This window comes from Salmo salar, chromosome 02 (assembly GCF_965601325.2).
Source record: "Salmo salar chromosome 02, fSalSal1, whole genome shotgun sequence".
In the NCBI taxonomy this organism is placed as follows: Eukaryota; Metazoa; Chordata; class Actinopteri; order Salmoniformes; family Salmonidae; genus Salmo; species Salmo salar.
In genome coordinates this window covers 90,407,207-90,429,858 of record NC_138292.1, presented here as the reverse complement: position 1 = coordinate 90,429,858, position 22,652 = coordinate 90,407,207, and the positions used below count along the sequence as shown (strand labels likewise).

At 41.8% G+C, this 22,652-nt stretch overlaps 2 protein-coding genes across 2 annotated transcripts; both read left to right on the top strand.

Annotated features, from left to right (window-relative positions):
* Positions 1 to 1,706: 1,706 nt before the first annotated feature.
* Positions 1,707 to 8,615, top strand: LOC145864020 (uncharacterized). The gene is made up of 2 exons (XM_082968875.1): positions 1,707 to 2,302; positions 5,616 to 8,615. The coding sequence occupies exons 1-2, from the start codon at positions 1,951 to 1,953 to the stop codon at positions 7,040 to 7,042; spliced, it is 1,779 nt and encodes a 592-aa protein (XP_082825001.1). The 5' UTR covers positions 1,707 to 1,950; the 3' UTR covers positions 7,043 to 8,615.
* A 744-nt stretch (positions 8,616 to 9,359) lies between these two features.
* LOC145864249 (uncharacterized) lies at positions 9,360 to 15,442 on the top strand. The gene is made up of 2 exons (XM_082969629.1): positions 9,360 to 9,367; positions 12,968 to 15,442. Exons 1-2 carry the CDS (start codon positions 9,360 to 9,362, stop codon positions 13,845 to 13,847), a joined length of 888 nt encoding a protein of 295 aa, XP_082825755.1. The 3' UTR covers positions 13,848 to 15,442.
* The last annotated feature ends 7,210 nt before the right edge of the window (positions 15,443 to 22,652 follow it).

Here is a 22,652-nt window from a genome sequence, read left to right as displayed (position 1 = left end):
TTTTATTATTAAAGTGGCTAGAGATTTGAGTCAGTATGTTGGCAGCACCCACTCAATGTTAGTGATGGCTGTTTAACAGTCTGATGGCCTTGAGACAGAAGCTGTTTTTCAGTCTCTCGGTCCCAGCTTTGATGCACCTGTACTGACCTCGCCTTCTGGATGATAGCGGGGTGAACAGGCAGTGGCTCAGGTGGTTGTTGTACTTGATAATCTTTTTGGCCATCCTGTGACATCGGGTGGTTTAGGTGTCCTGGAGGGAAGGTAGTTTCCCCCCCGGTGATGCGTTGTGCAGACCTCACTACCCTCGGGAGAGCCTTACAGTTATGGGCGGAGCAGGTGCCGTACCAGGTGGGGATACAGCCTGACAGGATGCTCTCAATTGTACACCTTTAAAAGTTTGTCAGGGTTTTAGGTGCCTAGACAAATTTCTTCAGTCACTGTTGCGCCTTCTACACCACGTTGTCTGTGTTTGGTGGACCATTTCAGTTTGTCAGTGATGTGTACGCCGAGGAACCTGAAGCTTTCCACCTTCTCCACTGCGGTCTCATCGATGTGGATGGGGGGTGCCCCCTCTGCCGTTTCCTGAAGTCCACGATCATCTCCTTTGTTTTGTTGACGTTTGGTGAGAGGTTATTTTCCTGGCACCACACTCCCAGGGCCACTGGGGGTGGCCCGTCAGGAAGTCCAGGACCCAGTTACCCAGGGGTGGGTTCAGACCCAGGGCCTCAAGCTTAATGAAGAGCTTGGAGGGTACTATGGTGTTGAATGCTGAGCTATAGTCAAAGAACAGCATTCTTACATAGGTATTCCTCTTGTCCAGATGGGATAGGGCAGTGCAATGGTGATTGCATCATCTGTGGATTATTGAGGCGGTAAGCAAATTGAAGTGGGTCTAGGGTATCAGGTAAGGTAGAGGTGATATGATCCTTGACTAGTCTCTCAAAGCACTTCATGATGACGGAAGTGAGTGCTACGGGGCGATAGTCATTTAGATCAGTTACCTTTGCTTTCTGGGCTCCCGAGTGGTGCAACGGTTTACAGCACTGCATCTCAGTGCAAGATTCATCACTGCAGTCCCTGGTTCGAATTCAGGCTGAATCACATCCGGCCGTGATTGGGAGTCCCATAGGGCAGTGCACAATTGTCCCTGTGTCGTCCGGGTTTGGCCAGGGTAGGCCATCATTGTAAATAAAGAATTTGTTCTTAACTGACTTGCCTAGTTAAATAATATATATATTGGGTACAGGAACAATGGTGGACATCTTGAAGCATGTGGGGACAGTAGACTGGGATAGGGAGAGATTGAATATGCCCGTAATATGTCTCATAGCAAAGGGTCTGAATACTTATGTAAATAAGGTATTTCTGTTTTTTATTTGTAATAAATTTCCGATAATTTCTAAAAACCTGCTTTCACTTTGTCATTATTGGGTATTGTGTGTAGATTGATGACCAACATTTTCTATTTAATCCATTTTAGAATGAGGCTGAAACGTGACAAAATGTGGAAAAAGTCAAGGGGTCTGAAAACTTTCCAAATGCGCTGTAAACTAAAGTTAAAAAAAAAAGGTAATTAAATACATTTAAAATTGACTTTATCTAAAAATGAAATATTTCCTCAACTGCGTTTCCCTCCAGTCAGCAGACGGCGATGTGCGTCTTTCAGGCGATGCTGCCAGCGTGACGTATAATCTAGTGGACGGTTCTTCATAAACAGCTCGTCAACCACCTCGGTAGCTTGCTAGCCAACATAGCCGAAAGATTCAAGCTATTTACACGCTTTCGGTCTATATTACCTACTGTGTTTTAGACACACTTCTGTCGTATCTACTTGTTAACCTATTTAATTTAATATTACGTTATTTTGTATTAGTCAGCTATAGTAGCTGGCTGGTTAAGTTAGCATTAGCCTGGTCGCTAATGATAGCTAGCTAGCTAACATCCCCGAACATGAGCTCCCTAAACTACTCCCCTCCTGTTAAAGAAGAGGAGGTCTGCTGGACGGAGAAAGAAGCTCTGGGGCTGAACATTGTCGTGAAAGAGGAGAAGGAAGAGGAGGATGTCACAGTAAAACAAGAAGTAGAGGGTGAGGCTGTTACAGTGAAAGAAGAAGAGAAAGACGTTACAGTTAAAGAAGAGGAAGACGCGTTCAGAGTGAAAGAGGAGAAAGACGTTACAGTTAAAGAAGAGGAGGAAGAGAAAGAGGAGGATGCCGTTTTTGGAGTGAAGAAGGAAGGAGAGATTACTGTCACATTGAAAGATGAAGATGAAGAGGAGGAGATAGGAGATCTGATTAACACCAGTAGGTACCGCCTTAAATTAGTTTTTAACTTTGGATATTCGGAGTTGGCTCGTCAATACCTCTTCAACGGAGGTTCCTGGGACGATGACTGATATGTCTAGATTCAGACGACGTAGAGAACAAGCTACCCCTTGTTTTCTCCGTTCCGTTTCCAAAAAGTGACTTAACATATATATTTGAGGAGGGTCTATCTGCTGACCGCAGACTGGGGGCCACGGCATATAGTGATTTTAATGTAGTGATGTTTTACTACACACCGTGCCCCCCAATAGTGCCATGTGAGAGTTGGGTTGGCTACACCAAAGATTATGGATATACTGACAAGATGTCTCTCTGCCCTAACAAGGGGAGTCGTTGTCCACAAAGCGGCACTGCGGGTCTTCTAGCTCCCGCTTATCTTTTCTTTGGATTGGTGGATTTATCTTATTATTGTAATCTATTGTTTATATTCTATGAGGGTTGTTGACGTCAACCGCCTGTATTCAATGGAGAGAGATGCTAAGCTACTAGCATGAATATGCATAGCGATCTGGAGACAACTCCTATAGTGTTTTTATCAAAGTTGTCAGTATGACACGTGTCCACATAACAATTTAATCATTACGAAACTCAAGTAAACCTCACGTAGCAAATAAGCCATTCATTTTGTTGTTGACCAAATTCGACACTTTCCACATTGGGTTGATAATTGTTTCCACTTGGATACAACCTGCTAGGGGGCAGTATTTGCACGGCCGGATAAAAAACATACCCGATTTAAACTGGTTACTACTCCTGCTCAGAAACGAGAATATGCATATAACTAGTAGATTTGGATAGACAACACTCTAAAGTTTCTAAAACTGTTTGAATGGTGTCTGTGAGTATAACAGAACTCATCTGGCAGGCCAAAACCTGAGAAGATTCCATACAGGAAGTGCCCTGTCTGACAATTTGTTGTCCTTCAGTTGCATCTCTATCGAAAATACAGCATCTCTGCTGTAACATGACATTTTCTAAGGCTTCCATTGGCTCTCAGAAGGCGCCAGAAAGTGTAATGGGGTGTTTGCAGTCTCTGGGCGAAGTACAGCAGCTCTGTTTGTGAGTGGTCAGCCTGGGAACAGTGAGACTGAGAAGCGCGTTCATGAGAATTCTCCATTTTTTTCTTTCAGCCTTTGAATGAATACAACGTCGCCCGGTTGGAATATTATCGTTATTAGAAAAATAGCATAAAAATTTATTTTAAACAGCGTTTGACATGCTTAGAAGTACGGTAATGGAATATTTTGAATTTTTTTGTCACGAAATGCGCTCGCTCGTCACCGTTTGGATAGTTACCTGAACGCATGAACAAAACGGCGGTGTTTGGATATAACTATGGATTATTTGGAACCAAAACAACATTTGTTGTTGAAGTAGAAGTCCTGGGAGTGCATTCTGACGAAGAACAGCAAAGGTAATCCAATTTTTCTTATAGTAAATCTGAGTTTGGTGAGTACCAAACTTGGTGGGTGTCAAATTAGCTAGCCGTGATGGCCGGGCTATGTACTCAGCATATTGCAAAATGTGCTTTCGCCCCAAAAAGCTATTTTAAAATCTGACACCGCGATTGCATAAAGGAGTTCTCTATCTATAATTCTTAAAATAATTGTTATGTATTGTGTGAACGTTAATCGTGAGTAATTTAGTAAATTCACCGGAAGTTTTCGATCGGTATGCTAGTTCTGAACATCACATGCTAATGTAAAAAGCTGGTTTTTGATATAAATATGAACATGATTGAACAAAACATGCATGTATTGTGTAACACAATGTCCTAGGAGTGTCATCTGATGAAGATCATCAAAGGTTAGTGCTGCATCTAGCTGTGGTTTTGGTTTTTGTGACATATATGCTTGCTTTGAAAATGGCTGTGTGATTATTTTTGGCAGGGTACTCTCCTGACATAATCTAATGTTTTGCTTTCGCTGTAAAGCCTTTTTGAAATCGGACAATGTGGTTGGATTAACGAGAGTCTTGTCTTTAAAATAGTCATATGTTTGAGAAATTGAAGTTATAGCATTTTTGAGGTATTTGTATTTCGCGGCATGCGATTCCACTGGCTGTTACCTCGCCCAGGGAGGTTAACCTACTGGCATGACCTAGAGAGTTACAACCTACTGTAACCTACTGGCATGACCTAGAGTGTTACAACCTACTGTAACCTACTGGCATGACCTAGAGACATACAACCACTTGGATACAACCTACTGTAGCCTACTGGCTTGACCTAGAGAGCTAAAGTTTTAAAATTCCTGGATTTTAAATGAATTTTTTCCATAATAATGATAATTTGTATCTTCCTATCCACATATTGGATCCCTCTTCTTTGTCATCCACTCTACACCAATAACAGACAACTACTGTGGGACTCCCAATCATTCAGCCTGTATTCGAACCAGGGACTGTAGTGACGCCTCTTGTACTGAGATGCAGTGGCTTAGACCGCTGCATCCGTGTGTGTGTGTGTGTGTGTGTTAACTATGTAACTGTACTAGAATGCTTAGAAGGCCGCTAAAAGTTTTAATATCGGTTATCGGTATCATTTTTTGGGGCATGGAAAATATTGGATATCGGTATTGGCCAAAAATGTAATATCGGTTTTAGGATATTGCGGTGAGAAAATCCCTCTATGCTCACACAGCTCTCCTGCACCTTTATCAGATCCTCAGCGATTCACGTCAGCCTCTAGGGAGGTAGTCAGGTGTAAAGTGCTGCAATCATCATGGTGTGTAACTGTTGTTTTGAGTGAGGCCATAACAGGCACAGTCTCATTTCAAAGATTAGTTCAATATGCTTTGAAAGTATCAGAAACCTCTTGTATTCAGGTCTGAATCGTAGCCACGACCTTAGTTGAAATGAAAACTATCTCCGAGCATAGTAGCTTGATGGCCTCGAATGTTCATTTTAGCCCCCAGACAAAACCACACACCCGGGCAAAGTGCAAGTCTCTGGGCTTTCAGTCTCAGGAGAGGGCAGTGATGAAACTGGGTCTTGTAGGCCGGGTTCATCAAACTAATATTTGAAAATATATGTTTTACTGCTAATTTCACATACATTTTAAGAATACTGCTGCAGCAAACAGAAAACACATTGGGTTTTTACAGAAATGTTTGATGATTGACTAGGAATGCCTTGGTGACCACTGTTTTTTACACTGGCTATTATTTTAATGAACTCCCCCAAACAAGATCCAATCTGAACCAATCATAGACTTATATGTTTCACCAGTTTGGCCACACAGTACAGCACAGTAGACAACTAAGTAACTAGATACTCTGTTTGTCTTTGACAGGAGAGAGACCAGACTCTCCCTCTGACAGCGGGAAGAGTCCTTCAGGGGAATCAGACCCAGGGAAGAGTCCTTCAGGGGAATCAGACCCAGGGAAGAGTCCTTCAGGGGAATCAGACCCAGGGAAGAGTCCTTCAGGGGAATCAGACCCAGGGAAGAGTCCTTCAGGGGAATCAGACCCAGGGAAGAGTCCTTCAGGGGAATCAGACCCAGGGAAGAGTCCTTCAGGGGAATCAGACCCAGGGAAGAGTCCTTCAGGGGAATCAGACCCAGGGAAGAGTCCTTCAGGGGAATCAGACCCAGGGAAGAGTCCTTCAGGGGAATCAGACCCAGGGAAGAGTCCTTCAGGGGAATCAGACCCAGGGAAGAGTCCTTCAGGGGAATCAGACCCAGGGAAGAGTCCTTCAGGGGAATCAGACCCAGGGAAGAGTCCTTCAGGGGAATCAGCAGAATCAGGCCCAGAGATGCCCAAAGCAACAGGAGGACATCATCACTGCTCCCACTGTGGAAAGAGTTTTACCAAGTTAGGGAACCTGAATAGGCATGAGAGGACACACACAGGAGAAAAACCTTTCCAATGCTCCCAGTGTGGAAAGAGTTTTAACGAATTAGGGTACCTATTAATACATAAGAGAATACACTCTGGAGAGAAGCCTTACCATTGCTCCAAATGCGGAATGACTTTTACCTGGTTAGGGAGCCTGAAAACACATGAGAGAATTCACACTGGAGAAAATCCTTTCCAATGTTCACACTGTGGAAAGAATTTTACCCAGTTAGGGAACCTAAATCGGCACAAGAGGACACACACAGGAGAGAAGCCTTATCACTGTTCCCAGTGTGGAAAGGGTTTTAGGGGTTTAATGAGCCTGAAACAGCATGAGAGGACACACACAGGAGAGAAGCCTTATCACTGTTCCCACTGTGGAAAGAGTTTTAGGGGTTTAATGAGCCTGAATCAGCATGAGAGGACACACACAGGAGAGAAGCCTTACCAATGCACCATATGTGGAAAGAGATTTACCCTGTTAAAGTCCATGAAATTACATGGAAGAATACATACGGGAGAGAAGCCTTATCAATGTTCCCAATGTGGAAAGAATTTTAGGGGTTTAGTGAACCTGAAACAGCATGAGAGGACACACCCACAAGAAAAGCCCTACCACTGCTCCCTGTGTGGAAAGAGTTTTACCAAGTTAGAGGGCCTGACTAGGCATGAGAGGACACACACAGGAGGGGATAAGACCTACCACTGCTCCCTGTGTGGAAAGAGATTTAACCGGTTAAGGCATCTGAATAAGCATGAAAGAATACATACACAGGAGGAGAAGACATACCACTGCTCACTTTGTGGAAAGACATTTTCCCAGTCAGAGGACCTGGAATCACATGAGAGAATAGAAAGACTGTGTTCTGACTTGTGTTTTTGACTGAGAATGTGTGTTTTTGTTTATACCACATGAAATATTGTTTATATGAAGTCTTCAACAAAATAGGTTTACTTAAAAAAAAGTATGTTTTCTGTGTCTAAAATGAGATTTAAAAGTACATTGATGTAGTGGATACAAGTGTAAAGCCTTAGATTTTCATTTGATGACTGGAATATTTGAAAATGTTAATTATTATATAAGTAATGTGGTGGAAATTCTAACCAGAAAGGGAAAGAGAGACTGTAGATTCTTCAAATACTTTATTTTATGATAAGAATTCCAATTGTGGAGCGGTTAACAATCACACAACAGGTGCAACAGCCAAGAGCCCAACGAACAAGAGGTCTCTGCTTTTAGAACCTTTGTCTACGTGGCAGTTTAGCAGGTGTGTGACATCATGATGGGAACATGGCATACAAACAAGTGATGATGCCAGTTTTGTTGCTCCTTTCTGCTGATAGAATTATCACTGCTGCTCAAGCTAGTCTCTGTTCTCTTCATATCTCCACACGGCTTTGACCTTGACAGATACGAAAAGAACTGGATGGACCAAAAACTGGTCTCTCTCTGACGGCCCTTTGTCTTTGGCCACATGACCAAGTTACTCAGAAACAAGGGAGGAAAAACACTGGATTCTTCTGACATGAGAGAAACAGACAGAGGAAATGTACAGGTTTAAGGCTCATACAGCGCAGGTGCATAACAAAGTTTGTAATTTTCCACGATAGTAAGTAAGTAGCCTTGCAGGAACCTTGGCTTGTCTGATCCAGAACATCTCATAGTAACAGGAGCCTTGGCTTGTCTGATCCAGAACATCTCATAGTAACAGGAACCTTGGCTTGTCTGATCCAGAACATCTCATAGTAACAGGAACCTTGGCTTGTCTGATCCAGAACAGCTCATAGTAACAGGAGCCTTGGCTTGTCTGATCCAGAACAGCTCATAGTAACAGGAACCTTGGCTTGTCTGATCCAGAACAGCTCATAGTAACAGGAACCTTGGCTTGTCTGATCCAGAACAGCTCATAGTAACAGGAGCCTTGGCTTGTCTGATCCAGAACAGCTCATAGTAACAGGAGCCTTGGCTTGTCTGATCCAGAACAGCTCATAGTAACAGGAACCTTGGCTTGTCTGATCCAGAACAGCTCATAGTAACAGGAGCCTTGGCTTGTCTGATCCAGAACAGCTCATAGTAACAGGAACCTACTTCCCCTGGACAGGACTCTAGTCTATAGATCCTCTTAATTTTTCACTGCTGCTCTTTAATTATTTTGTTATCTTTATTTCTCATTTGTATTTTTTGAAGTTATTATTATTTATTTATTTATTTAACTGCATTGTTGGTTAGGGCTTGTAAGTATTTCACTGTAAGGTGACGGTCTACACCTGTTGTATTCAGTGCATGTGACATAAGATTTGATTTGATAGTCTATTAAGTTGTTATATAGATTAATGGAATTTTGCATTTCTTGATTCCAACCTTGAAACCTCTTGAATTGGATTTGATATATGATTTGAATATTGCTAAATGAATTTGATTGGATACATTTGCAGATAAACATATTGGCACCGTTGCACTTTTCTTAAATAATGACCCATTTCTTCTAAAATAAGTTGAAACTGATGGTCTCCATATCTTATAGGATTTTCAACATTGCAGAACCAATACATTTTTTTGTTAACTTAAGTTTACATTCGGCTAATTCAGCCGCACCCGTTGCTGACAGGTGTATAAAATTGAGCACACAGCCATGCAATCTCCACAGACAATCATTGGCAGTAGAATGGCCTTACTGAAGAGCTCAGTGACTTTCAACGTGGCACAGTCATAGGATGCCACCTTTCCAACAAGTCAGTTTGTCTAGTTTCTGCCCTGCTTGAGCTGCCCCGGTTAACTGTAAGTGATGTTATTGTGAAGTGAAAACGTCTAGGAGCAACAATGGCTCAGCCGCGAAGTGGTAGGCCACACAAGCTCACAGAACGAGACCGCTGACTACTGAAGCGCGTAGCATGTAAAAATCGTCTGTCCTCAGTTGCAACACTCACTACCGAGTTCCAAACTGCCTCTGGAAGCAACGTCAGTCAAGAACTGTTAGTCAAGAAGCTCCCGACGATCTTCACATTACGCACACACACACACACACACACACACACCAGTAGCCTAGCCTGAAAATATTTTTGATATCTCGGATTGTTCTGACAAATATTTCCAGGCTCCGCTGGCATGGAATCTCCCAGGATAAACATCCATGCTCTCCTCCCGGAGGTTATGACAACACAACATCAAACACCGTAAATACACAACTTGATGCAACCACATGAAAAGGTTGGGAACATGTTTTCATTGGCCAGTGAGTGGTTAAGCCCTCGCCACAGCTACAACTTATTGATCAGAATTCCTGCTGTAAAAATAGCTACATTATTTCTGACACCCACAACTCAACTGCACCATGCGAGTTTGATAAGATTTATGTTTGGTTTGATAAAATATAATCTTTAGTCTTGGTTCCCTGCATTTTATAACATTTCTTTACTTTTGATATTGAATACTGCATTGTTGTTGAGGAAGAGCTTGCAGGTAACGGGGCATTTATACTATTGGTAAAACATGTGGATAACCACACTAGCTTCGCTCTCGTGTGGTGCTAGCAAGTATAATAGGTAGTGCTAGGTATCAACAGCCTCCTGAGTGGTGCTAGGAAGTATAATAGGTAGTGCTAGGTACCAACAGCCTCCTGAGTGGTGCTAACAAGTATAATAGGTAGTGCTAGGTGTCAACAGCCTCCTGAGTGGTGCTAACAAGTATAATAGGTAGTGCTAGGTATCAACAGTCTCCTGAGTGGTGCTAACAAGTATAATAGGTAGTTCTAGGTACCAACAGCCTCCTGAGTGGTGCTAACAAGTATAATAGGTAGTGCTAGGTACCAACAGCCTCCTGAGTGGTGCTAGCAAGAATAATAGGTAGTGCTAGGTACCAACAGCCTCCCGAGTGGTGCTAACAAGTATAATAGGTAGTGCTAGGTACCAACAGCCTCCCGAGTGGCGCAGCTCTGCATCGCACTACAGATCCGGCTTCGATCCCGGGCTGTGTTGCAGCCGGCCGCAACCGGGAGACCCATGAGGCGGCACACAATTGGCCCAGCGTCGTCCGGGATGGGGGGGGGGTTTGGCCGGCTTGGATGTCCTTGTCCCAACGTGCTCTAGCGACTCCTTGTGGCGGCCGGGCGCATGCACCCTGACTTCGGTCGCCAGCTGGACGGTGTTTCCTCCGACACATTGGTGTGGCTGGCTTCCAGGTTAAGTGAGCAGTGTGTCAAGAAGCAGTGCGGCTTGGCACGGTCGTGTTTCGGAGGATGCATGGCTCTCAACCTTCACCTCTCCCGAGTCAGTACAGGAGTTGCAGTGATGGGACAAACTGGGGAGAAAAAGGGGTAAAATGTACCCCAAAAAAATCACTTTTCAGCTTTCCCCAACTTTGGTCCTGCCCTGTTCACGCTCCCTCGCCCATGCTCGTGTCACCCACTTTGCTTCTCTTCATTGAATGGGGCTCTGTTGTTTCATAGGCTCCAATGGAACTTGTCAAGACATACCTTACAGTGAGGGAAAAAAGTATTTGATCCCCTGCTGATTTTGTACGTTTGCCCACTGACAAAGAAATTATCAGTCTATAATTTTAATGGTAGGTTTATTTGAACAGTGAGAGACAGAATAACAAAAAAATATCCAGAAAAACGCATGTCAAAAATGTTATAAATTGATTTGCATTTTAATGAGGGAAATAAGTATTTGACACCCTCTCAATCAAAAAGATTTCTGGCTCCCAGGTGTCTTTTATACAGGTAACGAGCTGAGATGAGGAGCACACTCTTAAAGGGAGTGCTCCTAAACTCAGCTTGTTACCTGTATAAAAGACACCTGTCCACAGAAGCAATCAATCAATCAGATTCCAAACTCTCAACCATGGCCAAGACCAAAGAGCTCTCCAAGGATGTCAGGGACAAGATTGTAGACCTACACAAGGCTGGAATGGGCTATAAGACTATCGCCAAGCAGCTTGGTGAGAAGGTGACAACAGTTGGTGCGATTATTCGCAAATGGAAGAAACACAAAAGAACTGTCAATCTCCTTCGGCCTGGGGCTACATGCAAGATCTCACCTCGTGGAGTTGCAATGATCATGAGAACGGTGAGGAATCAGCCCAGAACTACACGGGAGGATCTTGTCAATGATCTCAAGGCAGCTGGGACCATAGTCACCAAGAAAACAATTGGTAACACACTAAGCCGTGAAGGACAGAAATCCTGCAGCGCCCGAACATCTGAATGATTCAGAGGACAACTGGGTGAAAGTGTTGTGGTCAGATGAGATCAAAATGGAGCTCTTTGGCATCAACTCAACTCGCCGTGTTTGGAGGAGGAGGAATGCTGCCTATGACCCCAAGAACACCATCCCCACGGTCAAACATGGAGGTGGAAACATTATGCTTTGTCGGTGTTTTTCTGCTAAGGGGACAGGACAACCTCACCGCATCAAAGGGACGGTGGATGGGGCCATGTACCGTCAAATCTTGGGTGAGAACCTCTGGTAGCTCTCTTCACGACAACAGACACAGGTTGATTCCTTGAAACCGGCGTTTATTGCCTTGCACGTCTTTTTCTCCGATGCATCCACGTCACGCCGTGAGAACTATATGTTTGAATGAACACAGTAACGTTGATAAATTATACAGTACTGAAACAAAGAAATACAAATGCACTTGGCGCGACTATAAACAAAGTTCTATAGGTTGAACAAAATACCTTGTTGGCTGCTTGTCCTGAAAAGAGGTTCTTGAATCCTTAAAGTCCCTTGAAAGTCCCTTTACTGTCTTTCTTAGCCTCTGCCATCAACAATTATGACTCAGACTAAGATCTGCTTAAGTTAGATTACACACAGTCAATTAACAAATTCCGTAGCAGTAACACAACAGAGAACGTTAGTTCCGGGATGGAACATTAAAAACACAAACAATGGCCTAACGTTAATTGACCTGTTACATCACATTTAAATTCTTATCTATACATCAATAAATCATTTATTTATTTACTACATCAAATAAACCATGAATTATGTATTAATCATGCATCGTGAAAACAGCATCTATGTAACACCACTTACACCAGATATACTACATCCATAACTAGTGGTTTCCTCATTACCAGATATACTACATCCATAACTAGTGGTTTCCTCATTAGCAGATATACTACATCCATAACTAGTGGTTTCCTCATTACCAGATATACTACATCCATAACTAGCGGTTTCCTCATTACCAGATATACTACATCCATAACTAGCGGTTTCCTCATTACCAGATATACTACATCCATAACTAGTGGTTTCCTCATTACCAGATATACTACATCCATAATTAGTGGTTTCCTCATTACCAGATATACTACATCCATAACTAGTGGTTTCCTCATTACCAGATATACTACATCCATAACTAGCGGTTTCCTCATTAGCAGATATACTACATCTATAACTAGCGGTTTCCTCATTACCAGATATACTACATCCATAACTAGCGGTTTCCTCATTACCAGATATACTACATCCATAACTAGCGGTTTCCTCATTAGCAGGGAGGAGTTTCTACAACTAAATTGAACGGGCATCGCCCTCGTGCCGCAATTTTATTAAACACAGAAATGGGCCTATATTGGAGACGAAAAGTCATCTGGCACACTGCTTATAGTTTCAACAACATGAATAACTGATTTCTAGCCTCAATCATCGATGTTACTACTAATGTGAGAACAAGACAAAATATGACTATTCGTGCTCATTTTAAGACAAATGTCAAATAATCATTACATTCATTACAGACATAAATTGTTGTACAACATCATGGCTACGCTGTTGGTATCACCTTTTACAGTGGATTACCGCTGTTGTGGGCCTTTAACCATCTGTCTGACTTTGTTGTTCACACAGGAGAGAGACGTGACTATCGTGGATCCTCTGGGGAGCCTCAACAACATCATGATGCTGACGAGGCAGAGAAGAGTCTCTCCAGATCAGAACACCTAAAGAAACACCTGCAGAGATCCACAGGGAAGAGAACTCACCGCTGCTCTGACTGTGGGAAGAGATTCACCTCCTCAGCAAGCATTAAAATTCATCAGAGAATCCACACAGGAGAGAAACCTTTTACCTGTACTCAATGTGGGAAGAGTTTTACTACATCTGACCATCTGACTCTACACCAGAGAACACACACAGGAGAGAAACCTTTTAGCTGTGATCAATGTGGGAAGAGTTTTACTCAGCTAACCAACCTGATATCACACCAGAGAACACACACGGGAGATAAACCTTATAGCTGTGATCAATGTGGGAAGAGTTTTACTCAGTCAAGCAGCCTGACACGACACCAGAGAACACACACAGGAGAGAAATCATATAGCTGTGATCAATGTGGGAAGAGTTTTACTACATCTAGCTATCTGACTATACACCAGAGAACACACACAGGAGAGAAACCTTATAGCTGTGATCAATGTGGGAAGAGTTTTACTGCATCTAGCTATCTAACTATACACCAGAGAACACACACAGGAGAGAAACCTTATAGCTGTGATCAATGTGGGAAGAGTTTTACTACATCTAGCTATCTGACTATACACCAGAGAACACACACAGGAGATAAACCTTATAGCTGTGATCAATGTGGGAAGAGTTTTACTACATCTAGCTATCTGACTATACACCAGAGAACACAAACAGGAGATAAACCTTATAGCTCTGACCAGAGATAATCTGATTTAAAGATCTCTGATCAAATATTAGAAATCAAATCAAATGTATTTGTCACATACACATGGTTAGCAGGTGTTAATGCAAGTGTAAAGAAATGCTTGTGCTTCTAAAATACATACAGTGCCTTGCGAAAGTATTTGGCCCCCTTGAACTTTTCGACCTTTTGCCACATTTCAGGCTTCAAACATAAAGATATAAAACTGTAATTTTTTGTGAAGAATCAACAACAAGTGGGACACAATCATGAAGTGGAACAAAATTTATTGGATATTTCAAACTTTTTTAACAAATAAAAAACAGAAAAATTGGGCGTGCAAAATTATTCAGCCCCTTTACTTTCAGTGCAGCAAACTCTCTCCAGAAGTTCAGTGAGGATCTCTGAATGATCCAATGTTGACCTAAATGACTAATGATGATAAATAGAATCCACCTGTGTGTAATCAAGTCTCCGTATAAATGCACCTGCTCTGTGATAGTCTCAGAGGTCCGTTTAAAGCGCAGAGAGCATCATGAAGAACAAGGAACACACCAGGCAGGCCCGAGATATTGTTGTGGAGAAGTTTAAAGCCAGATTTGGATACAAAAAGATTTCCCAAGCTTTAAACATCCCAAGGAGCACTGTGCAAGCGATAATATTGAAATGGAAGGAGTATCAGACCACTGCAAATCTACGAAGACCCGGCCGTCCCTCTAAACTTTCAGCTCATACAAGGAGAAGACTGATCAGAGATGCAGCCAAGAGGCCCATGATCACTCTGGATGAACTGCAGAGATCTACAGCTGAGGTGGGAGACTCTGTCCATAGGACAACAATCAGTCGTATACTGCACAAATCTGGCCTTTATGGAAGAGTGGCAAGAAGAAAGCCATTTCTTAAAGATATCCATAAAAAGTGTCATTTAAAGTTTGCCACTAGCCACCTGGGAGACACACCAAACGTGGAAGAAGGTGCTCTGGTCAGATGAAACCAAAATCAAACTTTTTGGCAACAATGCAAAACGTTATGTTTGGCGTAAAAGCAACACAGCTCATCACCCTGAACACACCATCCCCACTGTCAAACATGGTGGTGGCAGCATCATGGTTTGGGCCTGCTTGTCTTCAGCAGGGGCAGGGAAGATGGTTAAAATTGATGGGAAGATGGATGGAGCCAAATACAGGACCATTCTGGAAGAAAACCTGATGGAGTCTGCAAAAGACCTGAGACTGGGACGGAGATTTGTCTTCCAACAAGACAATGATCCAAAACATAAAGCAAAATCTACAATGGAATGGTTCACAAATAAACATATCCAGGTGTTAGAATGGCCAAGTCAAAGTCCAGACCTGAATCCAATCGAGAATCTGGAAAGAACTGAAAACTGCTGTTCACAAACGCTCTCCATCCAACCTCACTGAGCTCGAGCTGTTTTGCAAGGAGGAATGGGCAAAAATATCAGTCTCTCGATGTGCAAAACTGATAGAGACATACCCCAAGCGACGTACAGCTGTAATCGCAGCAAAAGGTGGCGCTACAAAGTATTAACTTAAGGGGGCTGAATCATTTTGCACGCCCAATTTTTCAGTTTTTTATCTGTTAAAAAAGTTTGAAATATCCAATAAATTTCGTTCCACTTCATGATTGTGTCCCACTTGTTGTTGATTCTTCACAAAGAAATACAGTTTTATATCTTTATGTTTGAAGCCTGAAATGTGGCAAAAGGACAAAGTTCAAGGGGGCCAAATACTTTCGCAAGGCACTGAACATGAAGGAGTTGTTTCATGATTTCAATGAATTAATGTCACAATGTATAATGTTTAACATTGTAGTTGGAGTATTTTAATGATGTCAGAATATAGAACCCTAAACGTTCGTCCCCTTTTCTATTGATTTCAGCATGATATGGATATTAGCCTCTGGGAAAATCCAGGCTCTGAATTGAAAGAGAACTCTTTATGTGATTTAAAAAAAGTGACTAACAAAAAAAGAGTTGTGTTACACTTACCATGTTGGTGACCCACTGGAATCAAAATGCAACACTTCAAAATGTAGCTAGCTGTTTACCACGTTGGTGACCCACTGGAATCAAAATGTAACACTTCAAAATGTAGCGAGCTGTTTTCTACAAATTGTCCTCCAACCAGGGATGTACACATTATTCCCAGATTCCGTGTGGTTTTTGAGCTGTTAGTTTTAACAGGACGTGCAACCTCATCTCCCTCCTCTCGCACAAAGGATTTTAGCATGATATCGATGAGTTATGACAAATAAGTGTTGTGTTCCTTTGTTTAGTGACCCCTAAATTTAAATGCATCACTCCAAAATGTAGCTAACTGTCTTCTGCAGGTTGTCCTCTAATCAGTGAGGTAAAATATATCTCCCATTTCCATGTGTTTTTTTAGTTGTGTTAGTTTCAACAGCATGAACAACCTGATTTCCCCCCCCCCCCCCACCCCCCCCACCCCCCCCCCAATCGATATCAGTGATTTATTGCTACTTGTCAAAACAGCGTTTTTGGTGCTTGTGCAGTTTATAAGGCGCTTGTTTAAAAAATACAAGTAATATGATTATTGCAGATGTTTGTGAATATATACACGTTTTATTATTCCATGCCTCACCATTAAGGGAATTATTGCCAATACATATTAACAAAGGGGTGTACATTTGGTTTTGAAATTTACAATTTATGTAACATTTAGTAATCATAATTATTTATGCAACCAGCTGACCATTTTTTGGTACAATTATATTGACATTGTTGCCCTGTTTTTAGAATATCAGGGTTCATTCTCAGATGTGCCTACCCAAATGTACTAGAGCATGACATTGGAGACTGGGCCCCGATCCAACAACATGCCTATCTAGTGAACCCTGAAAAGAGAGAGAAGCTCTGCAGTGAGGTGGAAAAATACTACAGATATTGCAGGAGTTTCCTATTGAAATCAGACATGTTCGTTTTAAGGAAAACTTGCTGATTGTCTCAAGGGTGGGCAGTCAAAATGTTTGTGTTTTGCATTGAACCAGTGCGTTGCCATGGATCACAATTTATTTTGACTGCATGTTTTTCCATATTGGAAATGAGTTTTGTTTGGGCTCGTTCCAAGGGGACGAGAGTTCTAGAAGCTAGTGAGTTTTAGGAAAATATTTTTTCATTTGTTTTTAATTGTTGACAGCAAGTAGACATCATGTTCATATTGTAGAAGGTGCTTCAGTTGATTATAATTTCAAAATGAGTTTTAGGATTCTAGAAAGAAAAAGGAGAACTAATAAGATTGTATATTATTATTTAGAAATATGTGTTTTTTCTTGTTTTTAATTGTTGACAGGAGGTGAAGCATTTTAGTTGATTTAATATGAAATGGAAGTTGTTTTCTGTTGGTGGTGAGAACTTGTCCAACAAAAATAGAGGATATATTTGTTGTGTTACAGGCTTTGGTTTTTCCATTTATGTTTTGAGGCCGTATAGCTTGTTAGCACGTCTAGCTCGTTAGCACTGTGAGGGAAATTTCTGTTAAAACTTACTAATGCATGTGCAGTAAAATATAATTCTTTAAGCCGAGGCGTTGGGATTGAGATTGGTAAAGAACCTAACTCCTATAACATAGAAAAGTGTGTTGATAGAGGCCTGTTCTAACTGTTCTGGGTGTGTAGAATGAACCCATGATGTTCTAACTGTTCTGGGTGTGTAGAATGAACCCATGATGTTCTAACTGTTCTGGGTGTGTAGAATGAACCCATGATGTTCTAACTGTTCTGGGTGTGTAGAATGAACCCATGATGTTCTAACTGTTCTGGGTGTGTAGAATGAACCCATGATGTTCTAACTGTTCTGGGTGTGTAGAATGAACCCATGATGTTCTAACTGTTCTGGGTGTGTAGAATGAACCCATGATGTTCTAACTGTTCTGGGTGTGTAGAATGAACCCATGATGTTCTAACTGTTCTGGGTGTGTAGAATGAACCCATGATGTTCGGCCACTCAGCCAAGAATATGACAGAAACTGACTGGTTCCTCTTGATCCTCCACAGAGTAAAGGTTATATCCTGCACACCAGTAACAGAGCGATTGTTTTGGAGCCTGTTTCTGGGGAAGGATTGTGGTGGAGAAATCAGAATTAGCTAAGTAACATAGATAATTAAGATGTCTTATCTGCAGAATATGCTGATATGAACTGTTGACCTCTTGTTATTAGAATGTCTCCTTTCTGACTCTGGTGTTGGCAGCTGCACTTCCTCCCTCAAATGGGCCTCAGTCACCTTGGGTCCAGAGAGGGGAGAAGTCAGGCTTATCGATCACATGTCCCTGTTGCTAGGCAGAATATCTGCATCTATTACATGTCCCTGTTGCTATGCAGAATATCAGCATCTTTCACATGTCCCTGTTGCTAGGCAGAATATCAGCAGGGAGGCAAAGGAGATCAGAAGGAAACATTGTAATAAACACACAGTTCACATGGAAACAAACCATGTGAAGGGATGGCGTGAGTAATGGGGAACCAATCACTTGTCTCCACAGTGTCTGTGCATCAGTCACCTCCTCCTAGGGGGAGATTGTATTTTGGGCCCAAGGTCTGGCACAGGATGTGGGGGGTTGGTGTTTGGAACCATTGTACGTCATCTCTGAGGTTACACCTATCCTGAGATAGTATATAACCCAGAAGCCTCCTTGTTATAACAAGTCTTTTAATAAAAGTAAAACCTTGATTATTAATTTAGCCTCTCCTCATTATTGATTAAGGGTAGAATTCCCACCACAGCACGTCTAGCGATTTTTAAAAACATTTTACTCATTTAGCAGACGCTCTTATCCAGAGCGACTTACAGTAGTGAATGCATACATTTCATACATTTTTTTCCCCTTTTTTTTTTCTTACTGGTCCCCCGTGGGAATCGAACCCACAACCCTGGCGTTGCAAACACCATGCTCTACTAACTGAGCCACACGGGTCCACATCCAATGACAATGCCTGAAATACTGTAGTCCTCAATATCTCCTATTAGATTGGCCCAATATGTACTCTTAAAGGGGCAATCAGCAGTTGTTACATCCATTTTGGGACTTATGCATTAATGATATGTACCCATTGTTTCTTGACGAAATCACTTAAAGTGACTCATAGATAATAAACAGAGTAGCAGCAGCGTAAAAGAGGGGTCTTCTACACTCAACACAATGCACTATTTATCAACTTCATATGGAGGATCTACTCTGCTACCGAGTTTGTATGCTAGCTCGATATCTAGCTCAATCTTGCAAACGTTAGTCACACCTCATGCTTTTCATGAACTGTGTGGTTGTGTTATCTAGAGGGAACCCGTTAGCACAGTAGGCTCTGGTGCCTCTTGCCGTGGGTTCAAAACGACAGAGGATATCAACCTGCTTGCTCCTTTTGTTCTGTGTTTATATGGAGTAAAAAAAAAAAGCTTATATTTTGGGTTCTGATGGGGTACGACAGTTTAACATTTATAGGCATTTATAACTCTACCTACATGTACATGTTACCTCAATTACCTCGACTAACCGATGCCCTGCACATTGACTCTGTACCGGTTCCCCCTGTATATAGCCTTGCTATTGTTATTTAACTGCTGCTGTTTAATTCTTTATTACTTTTTTTTCTTCTTTTTTTTACTTAACACTCATTTTTCTTGACTTCTTTGTTGGTTAAGGGCTTGTAAATAAGTCTGTAGCATGTCTGTAGCCTTGAGCACCGAGATGCAGTGTCTTAGATGTAGATATATAATATTCAGCCAATTTTTTTCTCAATGCCATTACATTAAAGGCAAAACATACCTAGATTCAATTACATTCATGAATTGCTTTGAAACCTTTGTTTTAAACCTTTCTCAAAGTTGGTGCCTTGACGGATTTGTAAAAAACGCTTTGTCATAAAACACTATTTTAAATTTTTTATTTGAATGTATCTTTATTTAACTAGGCAAGTCAGTTAACAACAAATTCTTATTTATAATGACTGCCTACCCCGAACGACGCTGGGCCAATTGTGCGCCGCCCTATGGGACTCCCAATCACATCCGGTTGTGATACCCTGGTTCGAATCCAGGTTGTGTCTGTAGTGACGCCTCGAGCACCGAGATGCAGTGTCTTAGACCGCTGCGCCACTCGGGAGCCCCAAAATCATGTTCTAGTGCTGTCCCCAACTAAAATACATCTTGGTCAACCAAGAGTAATTTGTTCTTTCTACCAATCGCCCCATGTGTTTTTATAAAATCAACTATATGTACATAACTTGTATGATGCTTTAAGCATGCTGTTTGATTAAATAATTACAGATACACAAATTACTAGAGGGAGCCAGTCATCAATATAACCTAACCAGAAGAAGAAAATTATACAAATCTAAAAAGTAACTTTTATTGCCATTTCCAACTATGTAAAAAATAGCCGACATAAAGCCAACAAATAAAACATTGCAGTCTTCAGGTAGAAAATATCAGGATAAAAAATAAATATCCTATAAATCACATTGGCTGCACGAACTTGAAACATTCTATCAACTGGGTCGGCCGAAACTCAGATAGCAAGCTTGCAACATTGTATAAAATATTCTGGGCCCTCAGTTTCCTGCTCCAGTGAGTTCGGGACAGACACGGCTTTAGGCTATTTTTGCAAAGGATAAGAAGTAATCTTAAATACGGGATCTTGTTGTCAGACAGTTTGTTGTATTCAGATCTCTGAAATGCTCTCTAACTACGTAACATTTAGTGTCTCCTTATGTTACGCTGGGAAAACAGTTTTCATGGGCACAGAAATCCTAAATCATTTCAGAGTTTGCTAAATCCAGTGGTTCTAACTGAGAGTCACTTTAACTTTATTGACAACACCCAAATGGATACTGTCATTAATGCGGTTCTTCAATATTTACATTTTAGTCATTTAGCAGACGCTCTAATCCAGAGCAATTTACAGTAGTGAATACATACATTTCATTTCATGCATTTTTTTTTGTACTGACCCCCCGTGGGAATCAAACCCACAACCCTGGCATTGCACACACCATGCTCTACCAACTGAGCCACAGGGAAGACTGTAATCAATAATTACACATTAATTCTTAATACTGTAGCTGTTTAGTTACAGTCACATGTTCAACTATCATCAGCTGATTCAAGAAATCATTTTCTGAATGACTGTCAAATGACAAACATCACAACATAGGTATATTTGTTGTTTGGTGACCTTATGGGTCCTACAGTAGGTCTATGTTATTGTTAGGTGACGTTATGGGTCCAACAGTAGGTCTATATTATTGTTAGGTGGGCCAGTTAGGTGGGCCAATTTGGCAAACACTTACAAACCCTCATTGTCAGGCTGATGGCAAAGCTAGCCAAAGTACATTTTACTGGTTGAAGTGTTTTATACGTTTAAAGCAGTTGATTTGCGACAATAACACAAGCATATAAGCAGGAGATTCAAGCGAGTTTTGCAATTATAATCCAAAGTTGTGTGAAAGGCACTCATAAGCAACCTGGAAATGGAGGTTACTCCCCTGAGTTTTCCCCCACGTTGGTGAACTAGTCAATAGACGGAGCTTAAACAGCTTGGAAAATTCCAGAAAATGATGTCATGGCTTTAGAATCTTCTGATAGGCTAATTGACATCATTTGAGTCAATTGGAGGTGTACCTGTGGATGTATTTCAAGGCCTACCTTCAGACTCAGTGCCTCTTCGCTTCACATTATGGGAAAATCAAAAGAAATCAGCCAAGACCTCAGAAACACAATTGTAGACCTCCACAAGTCTGGTTCATCCTTGGGAGCAATATCCAAATGCCTGAGGATACCACGTTCATCTGTACAAACAATAGTTTGCAAGTATAAACACCATGGGACTACGCAGCCGTCATACCGCTCAGGAAGGAGATGCGTTCTGTCTCCTAGAGATGAACGTACTTTGGTTTCGAAAAGTGCAAATCAATCCCAGAACAACAGCAAAGGACCTTGTGAAGATGCTGGAGGAAACGGGTACAAAAGTATTTATATCCACAGTAAAACGAGTCCTATATCGACATAACCTGAAAGGCCGCTCAGCAAGGAAGAAGCCACTGCTCCAAAAGCGCCATAAAAAAGCCAGACTATGGTTTGCAACTGCACATGGGGACAAAGATTGTTCTTTGTGGAGGAATGTCCTCTGGTCTGATGAAACAAAAATAGAACTGCTTGGCCATAATGACCATCGTTATGTTTGGAGTAAAAAGTGGGACGCTTGCAAGCCGAAGAACACCATCCCAACCGTGAAGCACTGTGGTTGCAGCATAATGTCGTGGGGGTGCTTTGCTGCAGGAGGGACTGGTGCACTTCACAAAATAGATGGCATCATGAGGATGGAAACGTATGTGGACATATTGAAGCAACATCTCAAGACATCAGTCAGGAAGTTGAAGCTTGGTCGCAAATGGGTCTTCCAAATGGACAATGACCGCAAGCATTCTTCCATAAGATGAGGCAAAATGGCTTAAGGACAACAAAGTCAAGGTATTGGAGGGGCCATCACAAAGCCCTGACCTCAATCCTATAGAAAATGTGTGGGCAGAACTGAAAAAGCGTGTGCGAGCAAGGAGGCCTACAAACCCGACTCAGTTACACCAGCTCTGTCAGGAGGAATGGGCTAAAATTCACCCAACTTATTGTGGGAAGCTTGTGGAAGGCTACCCAAAATGTTTGACCGAAGTTAAACAGTTTAACCTCTTAGTGACCCCTTAACACGCGAATCCCGTTAGCTGGATCGATTTGACAACAGCAGAGCGCCAAATTCAAAACAACAACAATCTCATAATTCAAATTTCTCACACATACAAGTATT